The 18,182-nt window shown below is 37.3% G+C and overlaps 1 protein-coding gene across 1 annotated transcript; it reads right to left on the reverse strand.

Moving 5' to 3' along the window:
- Positions 1–9,467: 9,467 nt before the first annotated feature.
- slc5a7a (solute carrier family 5 member 7a) lies at positions 9,468–16,039 on the reverse strand. The gene is made up of 9 exons (XM_079462819.1): positions 15,958–16,039; positions 15,493–15,728; positions 14,587–14,700; positions 14,320–14,475; positions 13,981–14,129; positions 13,399–13,548; positions 12,953–13,106; positions 11,481–11,698; positions 9,468–11,273 (listed from the first exon to the last, which is right to left on the reverse strand). Exons 2-9 carry the CDS (start codon positions 15,674–15,676, stop codon positions 10,623–10,625), a joined length of 1,776 nt encoding a protein of 591 aa, XP_079318945.1. The 5' UTR covers positions 15,677–15,728; positions 15,958–16,039; the 3' UTR covers positions 9,468–10,622.
- Between the last annotated feature and the right edge of the window lie 2,143 nt (positions 16,040–18,182).

Consider the following 18,182-nt stretch of genomic DNA (forward strand, 5'->3'; position numbering starts at 1 on the left):
TAGTGCATACTCGTGATTTTGTTTGACAGTTTCACGGATCACGCAAAAGCAAACAAAAACGGTGCAAGTTCACCACCTTGTGGCTAACGTGATAAATCGTAGAATAAATGTCAATACTCTAGTACTCTCTAGTAGACTCTAGTAGTCTCTCTCTCTCTCTCTCTCTCTCTCTCTCTCTCTCTCTCTCTCTCTCTCTCTCTCTCTCTCTCTCTCTCTCTCTCTCTCTCTCTCTCTCTCTCTCTCTCTCTCTCTCTCTCTCTCTCTCTCTCTCTCTCTCTCTCTCTCTCTCTCTCTCTCTCTCTCTCTCTCTATATATATATATATATCTAATACTCCAATATGTGTTGTAGACACGCTTTCCATTACCAAAATGCAAACACATCATTGTTCACTTACATAGTTCTTTCGATTCAGATTCAGAAGTTTTAAGTAACCACCTATACAATTCATGTGAGATGAACATAATCTCACCTGAGACCAACCCAGTAGTGGTGTCCTTTCATGAAGCACGTTATCAGGGCATCTGTGTGTAAGTTGCCACATTGATCTCATGTCACTGTCTATTAGTAAATGTCGGGCACTGTTGGGAGAATCAGATAATTGGCCATTGGCATAGGTTTATTAGGGATATTTTTGTTCACTGGACCGTTCCAGTAAAGTAGCCAGAAATAATAAAAAGTCAGCTGCTTATTAAACAACATGCTTTAGTGGAACATTACTTATGATTAAATCATAAGCTTGAGCTTGATAACTACATTATGTTTTAAATTGTAATAGTCATGTTAGTTTAACAGGTTAAACTGATGGTCAGATCTTTTGACATAATTATGAATGCACGGATTTCCAATCTAATGATATTGACACTTGTTTTTAAAGGTCTACCTTAATATATTTCGAGATGCATACAGTAATTGCGGCAATGCATCAAATGTGCTGCAAGACTCCTGCACGGTTTGCTAATTGATTTCATTTCTCGCCATCTCATTTGTTCTGCACAGACTGACAGCCTCATTTGTAAACATAATGATAAGTCAATGAATTACCTTCTACTACCTTCCTGGTGTCTTTAGTCAGAATGGTGTTCGGGATTTAAAAATAGTGTTCAAAGCAAAGCTGACCGAAAAGAGGCCGGAATTGCCCGATTTAATATCCTCAACACAATGAGAAGTAAAGCGTTTTTAATTTCTCTTCAATGATCTGACACTTGCCTTTAGACTTTATATGATATGCAACATTAAACATTATTAACAGAATGCTCGCAGTTTGTCAGTTGCTTATTGGAGAGCAACAATGCTGTCAGTATAAACTCCCAGATGTCCAAGCCGTCTATCAAACCCCTTTGTCAGGTGACACATTGGACTGTGGGCTGAATTTTAATGTAACTCTTTGCCCTGATATACCAACATGTCAGCCTTTTTTTCTCCGCTCGTCACGGTTTGTTTTCTCAGTCAAACCCTTGTCATTTAAATGCAAAAATCCCATAAATGTGTTTGTGAATTTCCTGTCTAGCCTTGTCATGCATAAGCAATTACTTGATGGTGTGTTTTTTCTGCAGTTTTTCAGGGTTTAGAGGGATAGTTCACCTAAAAATGAAAATTCGGTCCCCATTTACTCACTGTCAAGTTGTATTGTACATGTTTTGTTGTACATGGTCTGTTGAACACAAAATTGAAGACTATTTTATTCTATTCTATTATTCAATTCCATTCCATTGTGGGAGTTCACAACCATAGTGCAAAGAAGGACTCAGCTGGATTGATTTTGCTGCCACTGTAGAAATATGTTTTCCACGCCAGTGGTTGTATAAAATATACGCCTTATATTCTGTCCCCATAAACCAGAGGGCAGCATTGATCAGCGGTACATGTTTGTCAAATCAAACCTCCTTTGGAGGAAGCATTCAAAGATTCAGGCATTATGCAGAGAAATAACAAAGTTCTCAAAACCCTTTTGAATTATGAGACCCTCGGTCCTGTTGTTCAGTCTCTGACAATAAATTCACCCTTTCAGCTGCCGGTATGAAATCATATTGACCTCTAACCTTTGAGAAAAGAGCCTTCTCCCCTGATGTCTGCCATTTTGAGGTGCCTGTTAATTTCAGCACAGAGCTTCTCAGTCAGAATGGGGCAGAATGCAGTTCTCTGCTGTGTGTTACAGGAGACATATGAAAGTCTAATCAGTCTTGACATTTCCAGTTCTTTATCTGTCTTTCCTGCATCTCTTCTATCTGTCTGCGGCTGTGGCGTGGGGGTAAATTAGTCCTCATTAAATCAATAGGGTGTGTGTTTGTTGGTTGGATGGGTAAAGTTATATGTGTTTTGAAGCTTGCTGCTAATATGCTCAGGATCTGTTTTAGCACTAGGCTGAAGGTTGGTTGAGAATTGACCATACCTATAGTGTTTAACAAATTTATTAGACCACCATCAACCAATATAAGGTTTGTGACACAGCTGCCCTAAACCAACAGTATTGGCGATTACCAAAATATTTTTTCACGTTTATGTGGTTAATCCACTAGTATGCATAAGCTATTTAGTCACAGTAGAATTTCTACTGCTAAATATTATTACGAGTATTCAAATTCAAATGATCACAAAAAATTTAAAAGAATTTAGGGTTGTGTTTATTTTACAGTATATGTAATAGTGAACTTACAGTAAGAAAGTACTGGGTTGTATAAGGTAAGATGGTGTGGTTAGTTTAGGGGAAAGCATAGGGTTAGAACCTACACTGTAAAAAAAACATGTAGAAACCTGTAGAAATGACTGGCAGCAGTTTGCCAGTAACTTACTGTTGATTTACATTTATGTAATTTACTGGAAACAGTTTGTTCAGAGATAAATGGTCATTAACCATTAACAAGGCTTTATCCTAACAGAAAAAAAAACAAAAAAATAACAGCCTCATGCAAAGCATTCTGGAAACCAAAATTAGAAAAAAAACTGACAAAGGTTTATGTGGATTTCTGGTTCCCAGAATTCTTTGCACGAGGCTGTTATTTTATCATTTCCTTCTGTAAAGATAAAGACTTGTTAATGTTTATTATTCATTTATCTTTGAACAAACTGTGGCCAATAAATTACATAAATATAAATCTACAACTGGCAACTAGCTGCATAACTACAGAAACAAACTTTACATTGTAGTTATTACCCTGTTATTACATTTACTTTACAAGTACGCAGTATGTACATGGGGAACAGGACTGTTAAATAAAGTGCCATCGAATTTTTATATTTTTCTACTTTGTAGTATACAAAATTGTCATAAATTCAACAATCTTTTATTCAGAAATTCACAAGCCAGCAGGGAGCTGAGATTAGCCTTTTTCCTGATGTTTGGCATACATGGACATTTTCGGCTTAGTGCACTATACACACTATATGACCATATTAAGACATATGTCATTTAATAAAACATATGTAATTTCTGCTAAATTACTAAATGATAATGAATATAACAGTCGGATGCTGCTAATAAACATCTTCTGACATATATTTGCAATAATAAATCAGGGAAAACTACTATACATATCCTGCTTTAACTGTTTGCTTATGCACTTCCTTCTAAAATATATTTTCTGTAAAGCTTCTGTAAAGTGCCATAGAAATAATGTTGAATCGAATTGAAAAGTAACAATATCAAAACATTTATAAAACTGTAGGAATTTAATTAAATGCTAAATGTTAAACTTACGTATATGATCTGTTTTCAGAAAATGTCTTGAATTATACTGAAATTGTATGTGTTAAGATTTACGCTCAAATATGTTAAATATAGGTCTAAATAAAACAAAGCAAAAGTACAGATTGATGAGACGGTGAATTGCATTTCTGGTTTGAGAGCAGATGACAAGAAATTAATTCTCTTTCATAAATTCTTTAAGATTTTTGGTTGTTTTCCTGGAGTACATGATAGGTGGTATTTTCATACATTCCTTCTCACTGTGAGATTTAGTCACACAACATTAGCTCCCATCATTCTCCTGAGCGTTTTGGCATTTAAGAGCCTAAACAGCAGACGTGTGATTAAAATATCAACACAGAAATCAGCAGAATAAATGTTGTTTGTTCAATGCTATATCTGAACCTCAGTTACTGAATGCATGAAAGCATTATGACTCTTGATAGGTGACCTACTGTATCTTATATTATCCTTACATAACACTAAATGTTATTTTGTCTCTCCTTTGATTATTTAAATTAGACTTGAAACTTTGTTGAAACCTGTTTTATAAAGCAATTTTTTTATTCATATTCTAAAAACTGCATAAGGATCAATACTTAAGCAGTTTATCTGACCCTTCAAACTGTTTGACCTTTAACATGTTTGCACTGTTTGAACCCTCACCTCTCTCGCTCTCTTCTCTGCTTACGTACTTTAACCATGGTCACTGACTGTCTTTATTTCCTTGGAGAATTTTAATGGCTGGGCCGTTCACCTTCTCTCAGGGTTACATCTGCACTGCTTCTCTTTTCAATCGGTGCTAATGGATCTGCTGGCTTGAGCTCAGCTCAGTAAAAACCTCTACACATATACACACACCAAGACGCTTTCTCTTCCCTGTGAGAGAGGGCTAGCATGCCAATGAAGGCAAATAACCCTTAGGATGTTCTCTTTAAAGCATCATACCTCGATGCTTCATTTCCATTATAGGCCTGAAGATTTTAAATGTTGAGTTGCAGTAACATGTTTTGTATTGGTTACCTTGCTTTACCTTTTTTGGATGTTGGTACTTAAAATGGGAGCTGGTGTTCATCCATCAAGCTTTTAAACTTGGTCAATAAGGTTAACCAGGTTTACCAGTTGCTGTGCTGCAACCAATTTGAACCAGCCCAAAATATTATTTTGTACCATGTTAAAAATAACTCATTGGAAAAAATATACCTGGAAAAAAAGTTTAATTCTGGCAGTTGAGGCACCAGACAAAAAAAGTGTGTTTTTTAATAGTTTTTTACACACTATTTTATTTGTCTGACATGCAGAATAAGTGCTTTATAAGAAACTAATAAACAGCCAATATGCATGCTAAGTGAGAATTGCCCCCTAAACTGAAGAGTTCCCGAAAAATTACCTTAAATATTTAGTCCTGTTTTCTGAAATAAAAAGTCTCTTTGTATGTCCCTTTTCTTCTTAAGCTAATATGTCTTGATTTAAGAATTTGATACTGGAAAAACCAAACAAACATACGAGGAAATCCATTTTTGTGATCTTCATTGGTCAGAGTTTCTAGTATGCAGACCGCACAAAAGCTTGTTGGTCATGTTTGAAATGAATATGGCCCTACAGCCCACCACTTTTCTTTTCAGTGATATTCTACAGTGTGTTGAATAGCAGCAAATGGTCACTGCTTATTGCCTTCAGGGGCTCTCTTTGTGTTTCTAGCGTAGCAATCTCAGAAGAGAAGGCCGAAAGCTACACTATTGAATTAAGATATGTGTGTGAGTATGTGTGTGTGTATACATGAACAAGAGGCAGTAAAAACCCTTGCAGGACATGTTGTGGTGAAAGAGAATTTCAATCTTGAAGATTTAAATCCATTTAAAGTAAGCAGACAGGCGAAACATAAGATGAATGTTATGTACAAGTGTGATCCAGAGACAATTATGCTGTCACAGGTATCAATCAATCTACAGCAGCACTATTTGTCATTCCAATAATGACATAACCTGGATGTTATATGCGTAACTGATTCTATTAAAATCCATAGCTTGGCAGTTTTTACCAGACCCGATAATGGCCGTATGTGTGACATGCACGGCATACAACAAGATACATGATTCGTTGGCGTCTAATAGAGCATGGCACTTCGGTGTCATTTATAAAGAGTTAAACGAGTACAGGGCTTTGATAAATCAACTTCATTCAGCTACTAAATAGCTCTTATAGATTTGGTGTCAGATTTTGTCGCTCTGAGGCTGTACAGCTATTGTGGAATTGCTCCTTGCAACTGTTACAATTATTGGCTTTTGTAAAGGGGATGAGATGAAGGCCCATTCATCTAATCTAGAGCCGCTAAGACGTATTGTTAAAGGTTCAGCCAGTAAGCTGTGTATGTACGTGCCGTTTTTAGTCTCTTCAACTTTCTCTTTCTATCTTTCTTAGTCTGTCTTTCTCCTAACCCTTTATCCTTTCGTTTATAGTCCCTGTTTCTTTCTTTGTTAACCCTCCCCCACCCCGCCCCCTTCTCGCTTGTTGGCTGCCTCCATTTTTCAATTAGATGTCCAGCAATTACATTATAGAGGCCATCACTTAAGGAACACATAAATAGTCCTGAGTCGCCCTGCAGGCTGAGAGAAAAATCAAGAGATGAGATAATACACTTTTACGTCAGACAGAAAGAGAGAGGGAGGGATGGAGAGGGAGAGAGAGAGAAAAAAAGAGAGAGAATGAATCGGCTATGTAAAAATTTTTTTAATCACTCTGTGCACTAAAAATGCTTTAAAATACATTTTCATTTGTTAGAATGAAAGTGCACAATTAATGTGCAAATAGACCATTGGAAGGGTAGATGCTGAATTCAATTTGATATATGGGAAAATGTGGCTTTAGGTTATAGACACAATGTGTTTCCATTGACGGTCCATGCAGTTCTTAATACAGTTTTTTTACAGTAACATACATTTTATGCAGTTTCGGATGAGTTGGCCCAATCCATGTGAGGCTAAATAATCCGAATTTTAATGTCTGCATTAACATAAATAAAGGAAAACTTTTCATCCAAAGACAAAACAACTTTCAGAACACGTTCGGAAGGTGAAGAAGCAGCTTGACAGCAAAGAGTTCTCTGAAGAAATTCCTGAAGATTTTTTCTGGCACCCCAGTAACACCAAAAAAATGTTTTCTACATTTCAAAAACGTGTGAAAATTCTTTCACGTAAAACGGTACAGTTCCGTAAAACGATTTTTGTGGATGTAGTTTTAAAACACCTATAACCTAAAACGAACAGCTTTACGTATTTTCCTTAATGTTTACATGTGTGTAAAGTTACATTTACAATTTTGTGCTATAGTAGTGTGATCTTTAGCTGGAAGGATCTCAGTGAACTGCTCAGAACACTAACTGAACATGACTGATGGAGGAAGTGTAAGTCAATAAAGTAATCCCTGAGGGGTAATAGACTTTAGTGCCTGTTTTCCTCCTCTGGGTCCTTTAAATTCATAGCCATTCTTTCAGATATTGATCCTTCAAAACAATCACACACATACTTCTGCCCTGTGGACATCAACCTGTTAGAATATATGTGAAGGTATGAGACAATTGACTGAGAATACTAGAAAGCTGATGATCGAGACACTAAAAGATAACCCAAATATTTATTGGATTGGTGCAGTATACTGCAAACAGAACATAGAACAGATGCCTCTTTTCCACTGACAGACAGACAGTCTGATTCTGACGCGCCCTCAGGGTAGGGTGCTCCAGGAACCCTGTCTCAAACAGGGTTTCTTTTCACCCCATATGACTGTGCTGTCTGAAATGAAAGTGACAGCGAGAGAGTGAGATAGAGGGAGGATTTGATCTCAGACAGAGGATGTGCTCAAATAAAACAGAATAATATTTCAACAATTCAGAAAATATTTACAGTAAAGTGATGTTGTTTTTCATTAAAACTAACAATCACAGTATACAAATAAATGCAGGTTATTTTTTAATATTTGAAAATAGGAAAACTGCAAAAAGAATCTTCCTTAAGTGGATAGTTCACCCAAAAGTAAAAACATAATATATTTTTCTGTATACTCACTCTCAACATGGATTCTATATAGTGATTGCTTGTGTTCCTTGACAAATAGCCATATGGGTTTGAAAGAATGACAACATTTATCGACAGAATAATTCCTTTCACATACAGGATTTCACCATATATTTGTTTACATAAGCTTTATAAAGAGAAACACCTTCTGATATTCCACTGCCTATGTAGTCTCTTATCTTTCCCATTACATTATACCTACCGTGTTTGGTCAGGCCTTAAACTATGTTTCCCAGCATCCCCGATTATTCACCCAGATTTAATGAGGGACAATCTAATTACACCTGCCTCCTTCTATAGAGGGATGATTCCTTGACAGATACATGAAGACTCTGCCATTAAAGAGAGGTACAGCCGAGGCTGCAGAGGAGAAGTGGCTTGTAGCCACTTAAATAAAAAGAGAAACTCTGCAAAAAGAAAAGGAAATGCTATATTGTAACCTGTGTAAAGGTCTGTGCTTTTAAAGGTTTTTGTTTTAGGATTTTCATTCATGTTTTTTTTTAATCACCCGTTATAGAAATACTACTTAGAATAAATACAGTAAAAGACAGTTTAAAGCTTCTGTTTAGATGACATTTGTGATGTACAACACTGGGATATAAATAATACAAATAAATAATGATTTGTGTATATACAAACGTTCTACTCAAAAGCCAGAAAGCCTCCGTCAGGCTACACTCGCCGTTGTTGTTGGAAATCTGATCGATTGGACCATGAGAGGACAAATGTCCCTCACTTAGGCTGATTCAATTAGATGAACCATAATTCAGCTGAGATTCCTGAACCTCAAGCATTTCATTATTGATTTGAGTGGAGACGTGATCTTCCTAGACTGCCTACATAGGAAGTCAGCATGTGATTTGAATTAGAATATTTCGGACGTATATATATTACAATGGGGTTAAACACAGAAAGACTTGCAAATTTAGTTGGCCACGTACATCGGGAAAGGACTCATTGCTAACATTTGTGTTTGAGTGGAATTGTATTCTTTGTGAACGAACAGGCGTTGAGATATTTCCAGACACTACCATCGTTGCCGGCAAACACCCTTCTTATTTGAAAGGATAAAAATGGCTCGTCTTTTGGCAACGCTAGAGTCCCACTCCCCCATTGCCGTGATTATTAATCACTGCAAGTGCTATTTGCTGTTCTTTTGTGAATGGGATCGTTGGCATATCCAGCCTCCGAGATGTAATGGGATTAAATTTTGGACAGCAAGGACAAGATGGAGGACAAGCTTGGGTGGGGCGAAAACAGCGTCATCGCCCAGCCCCAGGACACTGACGCAGGGGAACGAAAAGACGCATAAAAAACCCACCCCAACCCCTCGCTTGTACTTCTTTCCTCTTAATTCACTGGACTACTCCTCCCCCACCCTGGAGCACTTAGCGTAATGTGAATAACGTACTGGCTATATTTAGCATTCCGTCTTTTACCGTTGACATTGGAAGTTGAAGAGAGTTAACGTCATAAATTGTCACGTTTGTGACACGAGATGTGTTATTTTTCAAAACTACCAGCAGGCCCGACAGCAGTCTGACGACCAAAGTGAATGTGTTTTGCGTTATGTTATGGCCTTAGATCAAATGTGTTTGTCGAGCGTAGAGCAGAAAGACGCACTTTGCCATGTTTTTAGCCAACTGTGCACTAGCCGTATAGGGAAAATACAACCGTGAGAATACCGTCATAATAATAAAAAACTGCGAAACTCTTAAACAATAAAATTTATTATCTTTGAATCATCCTGTGTTTCATCTGTTTTAGGCCACAATTAATAAATATAGATTTATATTGCTGGTTCCAACCAAGCCAAATAAATATATTAGCACAGTAAAGTGAATATTGGAGAGTTATATACATTGGAATATAAACACACACACTACACAAAATTCTGATTTGTAAAGCCAACAAAATAACACAGCAACTGGCTCACCCTGGAACCAGGTACAATTACTTTTTAAGACATATATATATATATGACTTTGCAAAACACAGAAATAACACAGCACACACCCCGGAGGTTTTACATGTGGTAAATCGTCTGCAGCTACATTCATGTTCAAGTACAACAACGTGACGAACTGTATTTGCATATGTCCAATCACCTCCTTATAATCAATGTAGCTAGTTAAGGCGTTTACAGGATAACACATTTTCTCCATATTCCTTGTTTTCCCGTTCATCTTGATATTGCACTATAATTATGAACATTTCCACGTGTATCACAGTAAATGGTATTTTGTAGATGGGAAGCACATCACTTGTTATATTGACATATTTATGGGACAGCTTATAACTGTTGAGCTTCATTTGATTTCTATGACAGTGCTACAAGATAGTCTGCACTAATATCTACCATGGGATTCTGACTTACGTAATGGCATAACACATGAATTTACACCTATTATTTATAATATCTATAATCGCCTATATTGTAGTCATTGTTATATTTTTTTATCTGGACTAAACTGTATCCAGGTTGAAAAAAATTTGAATTAATAGTAATCTGGCTCTTATCACAGCATCTGAAAATTTTTTAAAGGGAAGGAAAGTCACTCAGGTTTTGTACATACCAACATGAGTCGAAGAGCCTCTCAGGGAAAGCAACACCAGCAAGTTTTTTCCAACTTTACCCAAACCACCAGAATCACTGCTGTTGTATTCACTGTTCCATTTCATAGCCCATTATCCTCTGAAAGCACTGCTAAAAATTCCAGTCATGGGGCGTAAAATAAACAGATAATGTTATGCCTGCTGAAGTCATTAAAATGTGAGATATCTTGACTAATAAGGGTAAATCACTGTCCTTCACATTACGAAAGAGAGATGACCTGTGGAGATTGTCCTCAGGATTGGCATCTACTAGTTTTCGTGAATTGGCGATTCTGGACTGGAGTCCTCTTCTTCGGTCAAGGTTTCTTTCCTAGTGAAGGTGGCAGCTAACGTGACACTTAGCCTTGGTTTGACAGGGGCCATTTCATTCAGCCCAATGATGTTCCTGTTCACCAGTATGGTCTTGTCCATTATCTCAGCACTGTGCTTGGCCACCACTGCATCCAAGAAATCATATTTAGCTGACAAAGTGCCGCTCTCGAATAGGTACTTAAACAGGTACGAAAAGGCCACGTTGCTTAGGAATGAGGCCAGCATGGAAATGGTCTTAAAAGGAAACCTCTGCATCACTAGGTATTCCACTTCGTGGGTCACGTGGTGAACCTTTTCCTCAATGGTCCATCCAGGATAGTAGATGAATGGAGGCAGTTTGAGATAAGGCTCCCCTCCACCAATGCGCAGGAACAATCCAAATATGTATCCAGCTATTGAGCCGTAAGTGTTGGTGCCACGGATAAAGAGAACGCTGATAAGTTGGGGGAAGATGATGACATAGACCAGGTCAGAACTCAGGTACCATAAACCATAAACGGTCCCAGTCAGAAGAGCCATTGCTGTCGCAAGAGCTCCAAACACAAAAATAGTGATCCGCATGACCCACACAATCTCACGGTCGGAAGCCTGAAGGAAATCAGAAGGAAAATGTGTAAGAAACCAAAATGTTGGAAATTGACACATAAGTACAAAGAGTTTCCAAGTTTTATATAAGGAATTTGGCTTATATAGAAAGTTTGTTGATATGCAATTGACTGTTTCACATATCCATTATGTTATCTACATATTAGTGTGCAACTCTTGTTTTATTAAACATCTGTATTAAACTCTCACAGTTTGGCGGAAAGCAAGCTGATAGATGTTCCTGGCGAACATGGAGCTGGCCGATAGGATGGATGAGTCAGCTGATGACATCACTGCAGCAGAAACTGCCCCCAGACCAAAAAAGGAGATATAGCTCGGACACAGGTGCTGTAACACGATTGGTAAGATCATGTCAGACTGGTCCCTTTGCATGGGAGGAATTGGTCCGTAAGACGTCTGGTTCCAATCTGTAGAGCAGAACACACTTACTATACACTCTAAAAACCAAAAGCAAAATTAGATTTTGTATTCTATAATAGAAAACATATTAAAAGAAAAAAAAGAATTATTCATAACATTCAATTATAAATTCTTTTTACATGCAATCCAAAAGCAACAAGTCTGTGCTTGATTGGGGAGTTATTCCAAATAAGTTAAGTAATAAGTGAATGACTGTGTCTTTGATGGTGTTGATTAAATCTGGTTGCTGTGTGCCTCCCTCAGATGTAATATTTACAGGGTTCACATCGTTAAACGGATAATCTGTCAATTATATATGAGCGAGACCAGCTGTTGTTATTTACTCGTTTCTTTAGTGATCTGAAGGGAACATGGTTTCCACCCGGGGCTGATACAGCCTGTGGAACAGCTACCAGAACACACCATAGTGAATCAAACAGGGGCCCAAATGAAGAGAAAGACACAGTGATTAGATACAGTAATTAAAATTACTGTCTGTATTCATGTGCTCGTCTGCTTTAAGGGTTTAGGACAGATTTTTTTAAATGCGTATGACAGGTGCATGTGTCATGGTTTGACTGAGTGGTAAATAATGTAAACAGTTCATGTTTAGGAACACGCCTAGCGTGTTCAAGGTTTAATGTTGACGCCGATGCAGAGAATGCCGAAGAACGCTTTTTCCTACAAGAGGTGAACAGAACTTGACTCTCATTTGAATTTTGAAATTTGAAAATATAATTAATATGAAATAAACTGAAGCCATGAATTCACATGTTACAACTTACACACATACCCAACTTTGGGGGTATTTCCAGAAAGTAAAGTTAATTAAACATCCCTCTTTGAGGGAGTCACGCTAGGCTGCCATACTTGCAACACCACCAGGCAGCTACTGTACATGTCTCCATAATCTCTAGCAGTGGTTACAATAAAGCATCATCTTTTCAACCAACAAATAAACCTGATACTCATTGTACTGTAAATGTAACTTTTGAGGTTAAATAAAGCCTAAAACAAATTTTCCAGGTTGCTCAAGCTACTGTGCAAAGTCTGGCAAGAACGTAACAACAATACGTACAGAGGTCTTCCCCAAGAAAAGTTTTATGGTTAGACTAACTATTAAAGTATAACATTTCCCCCCATTCACAGAGATAGAACAGTGGCATCTTAATATCTATTAATTGGTAAACATTAATTTTATGGACCACAGGAAATCATTTTATTTCCAACAATGCCCAAATGAATGAAAGTCTGAACTTAACCTGTGGATGCTCCAATGGCTCCAATTAGAACAGAGGGAACAGCCATGACGATGCAACCGAAAGCAGCCAGGAAAGAGAGAACTTGAGCATAGGTAGCTGAAGAGGCAGAAAGAACCCGTTGAAAATACACCTGCCAGGGAATCCCCCCCAACATCTAGAAACAGAAACATCAATTGTGAATACAGAAACCAGACATGATACTGACATTTAACACAGGCGTTTAGATTTATGACTAACATAAAGATCAAATGCTAATACCAGGAGAAGAGTGACATGGTTGTGGCAGTATTACTGGATACATCCAATTTACACCCAGTATCTCTTATATTTAGCTTCCCATGAATGATCGCATTGTTCAGTAAAGTGAGAAATTAGGTTTGGCCCTGTGGAATGAAAAATCTTCTCTTTGACAAATCCGTTTTTGACTCTCCATCCCATCTACTCACCAGAAGACAGAAGTTGTCAGCCCACATCCATTTGTCAGTGTTTTCTATTGTCCCAAGCCACGCAGTCTGATTAGCAAAGAGCTGCTTCACTGCTGTCACTCCGATGTCAGACACCGCAGGGTTCGAGAGAGCAAAAGGAACACTAACCCACTGAAGAGAGAAAACATTCCCCTTTATTACCATGTAGTAAACAATCTATAACATTTTTACTCGCTGCTATTTCATAAATATGAACTCCATTTGTTTTGTGTATTATCTTTTGTTATTTAGTCAATTGTTATTTTTATTTAATAATTAACAGAAATGTTTAAAACTTAACAAAAATGTATTCAAACTTGTATTTCAAATACATTTTCCTTTATATACCAATGCATACCATGCAAAATACTTTATTGATTTAAAAGAAGAAAACTAATTTATTTTCTCTTGTTTATTTCATGTGTGGCTGATAAGCTGTTGCTGTCAAATCGTGAGATCAGACCCTGTTCACAGTGCAGCTGCGTTGGGACATGCAGGTATGAATTAAGAGATAAATTACGTCACTGCATGAATCACTTAATTTGTGTCTCTGTACAAACTTACTAGTCCTAAAAAGATGCAGAAGAGCTGGACAACATCAGTGTAGGCCACTGAGTAGAGACCTCCCACCAGAGTGTAGAAAATGGCAATAAAAGCTGAAATGATCACTGACATATTGATGTCGATGTCAATGATTACACTCAGTGTAGCACCTGGGATAGAGCAAAAAGTGTTTTATTCTTTAATTAATTATGTTTAATAAAAATGTATTAGTATTTACAGTATTAACAGTGTTTATTAAAGAAAATACATACAGGACAAGTACAAATTTTACATTTTCCCTATGAACGAATTGTTATTTCTATCTATCGACAGCATCACTTTCCTGCTTGTTTTTCTTACCAAGGGCAGATAAGATGGCGGCTGACCAGAAAATTTCCCCCATTAGCGCAGGGATGAACAGTAGACCTCCCATCCTTTTGCCGTACAGTTGCTGAAAGGGGTCAAGCATGGTAACATAACCCCGGGAGCGCATGGGTTTGGCAAAGAAAAGTCCACCTTCATGAAAAATTAAATACAGTGTACAGTACTAGTATTTCATGTTAAGTTTGCCAATGACCATGTTAATTTATTTCACCTTCATTCAAGTAATATACATATGCAACCCACCCAAAACAAGGCTGATCGCGTATCCAAAGGGAGCCTGAGCCCATGCCAAGCCGTACCCGGGAAGATACACATACTCTGCTGTGCCATTAATATAACCACCTCCGACCCAAGTTGCTACAATTAAAGAAAAACAGTTGACATTATTGTTCTTAGGATGGAGTGTTAATGTTCAACAAAGTATTCACTATATTAAAGGGATAATTCTGTCATCATTTTCTGAGCTTCGAGTTGTTCCAAGTCTGTATACATTTCTTTGTTCTGATGAACACAGAGATATATGAAGAATGCTTATAACCAGACAGATTTTGCCCCCCATTGACTACCATAGTAGGAAAAAATGCTGTCCTACATTCTTCAAAATCTCTTATTTTGTGTTCAACAGACATAAAAAACGATTAAGTAATTTACCTACTATGGGAGTCAATGGGGGCAAGATGTATTTGGTTACAAGCATTCTTCCAAATCTCTTTCTCCGTGTTCATCAGGACAAAGACATTTATACAGATTTGGAACAAATCGAAGGTGTGATGACAGAATATTTTTGTGGGTTAAAAAAACACACAGCATAAACTAATAAATTGGGCAAAATGACACTCAACAAAATGACATTTTCAGTCTTCTGAAAATAATTTAACTTTATAAGAATTCTTAATTTACTTTCAGATTTAGTTTTAAATATTAATTCTAACTCCAAATCTTTGCACAAAAAAGCTCTATCCTTCCAACTTTGCACGTCTACTTTATTTAAGAACACATCGTCATGAGTAAACTTTTACTAAGACATACATTTTTATTTAGTTGACTATAGCTGCCTCCAATAAACACACAAAACTAATACTATGGGCTGAAGACTTTTTTCATATGCATATCAAGAACACATCTTTTTCGTTCTCCGGTGAAACTCACCGGTCATGGTAAACGCGCCTACAAATAATCCAATATCCCTTCCGCCGACCATAATGGTCTCGCTTCGATCGACTCCCTCCGCCACTCCGGAATTCTTGTTCTTCCATGCTGCCCAAATTCCCACGAAAAGAATCAGCAGGTAGAAGATGACAATCGCCACCAACCCCTCCACATGGATATTCATCTTCTCTCTGCTAAAGTCGTTGTATCTCCAAGGATCCGAAATTCATTGAGACCTAACGTTTGAAAAATAATACATAAGATGTGCGCAATGAAGAAATCCGACTTCAAACAAATAATGAGAATCCGTAGTTATTTTGCAACAGAGACGTAAACTGGTGGGCTAATTTTCAAAAGGTTTTAAATATATGACGTTAAAATAAATACAGAGTTCATTAATGAGGTTATCTAATGTAAACAAAACAACAACAACTTGATCATTCAAAATATTAAGAAATGACATACCTTGGTAAATCAGCCGAACGCAGAACTGTCACCAACACTACAAAGAGCCTCAGTAGAGGAGCGGAACGGCACATTTCAGAGTGAGCCAAAGTTACTGTGAATCTTATAAGAGCAGATTTCGTCAGAGGCTTGATGAACGTCAGAGAGATGTGAATGGGGGCTATTTATGTATAAAGATGTCAGATCCTGCAAACGAGCCGCGCGTCACTGGAGGTTATCAAGTCAACTGCAAAAAGGGAGACGGGGTAAAACAGCTGTAAATCAAGAGAAGTCCAATATCCCGGTTCAATTGGTGTTTTACTTGAGGGAAATTTTATGACAACCACAGTCCATATGAGCCCATGCAAACGCTGATAAATCAATTTCTGTCTCGGGCAGCAGCAACAGCATCAGTAGAGGAGAAGCAGCAGGTGCGAGTACTGTCCATGGTGCTGAGAATCAAACCAGCTAGACAACTGTCAAAAGGGTCTTTTCTTAGACCCCACCCAAACGTCCTTACTTAATTTAAGTGCATAGACAGGCACGCAAAAAGCGATTTACCTGGAAAGTCAAAATAGATAAGATGCTTATTTACATGTGTAAAGAATAAGGCATTAGCAAAAATAGACAGATCGTTTTGAAAATGATATTTAAAAAGCGAGATGATGTCTGCAAACCTTTAAACAGTGTCTATTACAGAGACTAGACAGTTTTTGCCCAGACAGATTTCAGCTGAACATTACGGAACTAATTTAAGATTTTTGGGAAGATAATTACGCTTATGCAAGTTTGACAGCTGTGTTCCTATAAACCACACATTCGTATTTGTAGAAATAATGTTATGTTTTTCTTTGGCTAATGAAAATCTGTTTAGTGTCTGAAAAAAGAGAGAATTCAACTCTTAAAATGAGCCAATTTAATAGAAAAGAAGTCCAACTCGTCTACCTACTTCACTCAGACAAGACTAATTTAACTTGTAACGTGACAGCTTGCCAAGTGAGTCCCAATTATAAGCAGACGGGACTGTGCATACAGGTGTTGAAGTTCTTTGTACTTTAGAAACAGCTTGATCAGGATCCTCCCCAAAAAGTTCCCATTTCCCAAAAGTTGTTTTTATGAAAAACGCATAAGACAGTTTTCTGAAACAAATAAATACATATACAAATGTTTACTACATTTAGTACAGACATGTACTTTTGTCAGCTATGGCAATGAAGAATTGGCTTCTTTACTTGAAAATACATTTTTTTAAAGTATATCTGGAATCATTTAGTTTTCTCCAAGTGATTCCCATAGGGACTGGAGCATGGAAACAGCCATGGTGTGAGCTTTTGCTCAGCTAATGAGCTTCCACATCTGTTTCGTGTTCTTTGAAGTGTGTCACTGCATGAAGGATGAACATCCAGCTTTTCTTAGGTACATTAACAGAGCATTTAACATAATTATAATAATGTTTAATAAAAAAAATTTAAACCAATGCGAAATTTTGATATATATTAGCGCAACAAAAAATGTAGGCTTGTGCGAACAATAATATTATTTGCAAGTTTATGCAAATTCGTATTATTTCTGTAAATAAATTAACTTAATTAGTATTAGTATAACTATTAATGCCGATGTTATTCTTTCTGCGATATTAAATGTGTAGTCAAGTAGCCCACTTGTTGGCATTCAAAAGGGCTGAAATACAGAGTAGGCTGCTTCTGCCATCTCGTGGTAGAATGGGCAATGACACCTTTTTTTCTTTTAAATCGTTCCTTGGACACAAAATAAAATATGCTTTTGAGCAGGAAAGAATATCTTTATCCCATATTTAAAACGAGATATGGCAAGTGGCAAACAACATTAACTACAGGCCTCAGTCACGTCTGTTAAGCATTCCACGTCACGTCTGTTAAGCACGCACGGCTTTACGAGACACGAGGAGCCCGACAGACGGACTAGCCTCCGTGTTTTATATCGGCTGTCGCTTTTTAAACATGTGCACACACTGTCCGGTGCTGTGCCCACAATTCATTACATTATAAATACTGTATTTTCGTTATTTTACTCTCAGATAAATGCTTATTTAATATTATCTGCTATTCGGATATTTTTCAACCAACCAACAAATGAAGAACCCGCACCACAGTTAACTAAATTATATTATTTGTATTGCACATTTTTTTACAAGCGACATTAAACAGATGAAACTCTGGAACCTCTTTGTTGGCAGCATAAAAAATATTTTAGTCTCTGAGAGGAGA

Source organism: Barbatula barbatula (genome assembly GCF_947034865.1).
Source record: "Barbatula barbatula genome assembly, chromosome: 8".
NCBI lineage: Eukaryota > Metazoa > Chordata > Actinopteri > Cypriniformes > Nemacheilidae > Barbatula > Barbatula barbatula.

Bases quoted from the DNA above. Each gene is read 5' to 3' on its own strand.
- slc5a7a (XM_079462819.1), bottom strand. From the start codon at position 15,676: ATGAATATCCATGTGGAGGGGTTGGTGGCGATTGTCATCTTCTACCTG. The intron at 13,107-13,398 runs GTGAGTAGATGG...TTCTGTTTCTAG, and splicing joins CTGACAACTTCTGTCTTCTG to ATGTTGGGGGGGATTCCCTG. The intron at 11,699-12,952 runs GTTAAGTTCAGA...TCTGCTCTACAG, and splicing joins AGCCATTGGAGCATCCACAG to ATTGGAACCAGACGTCTTAC.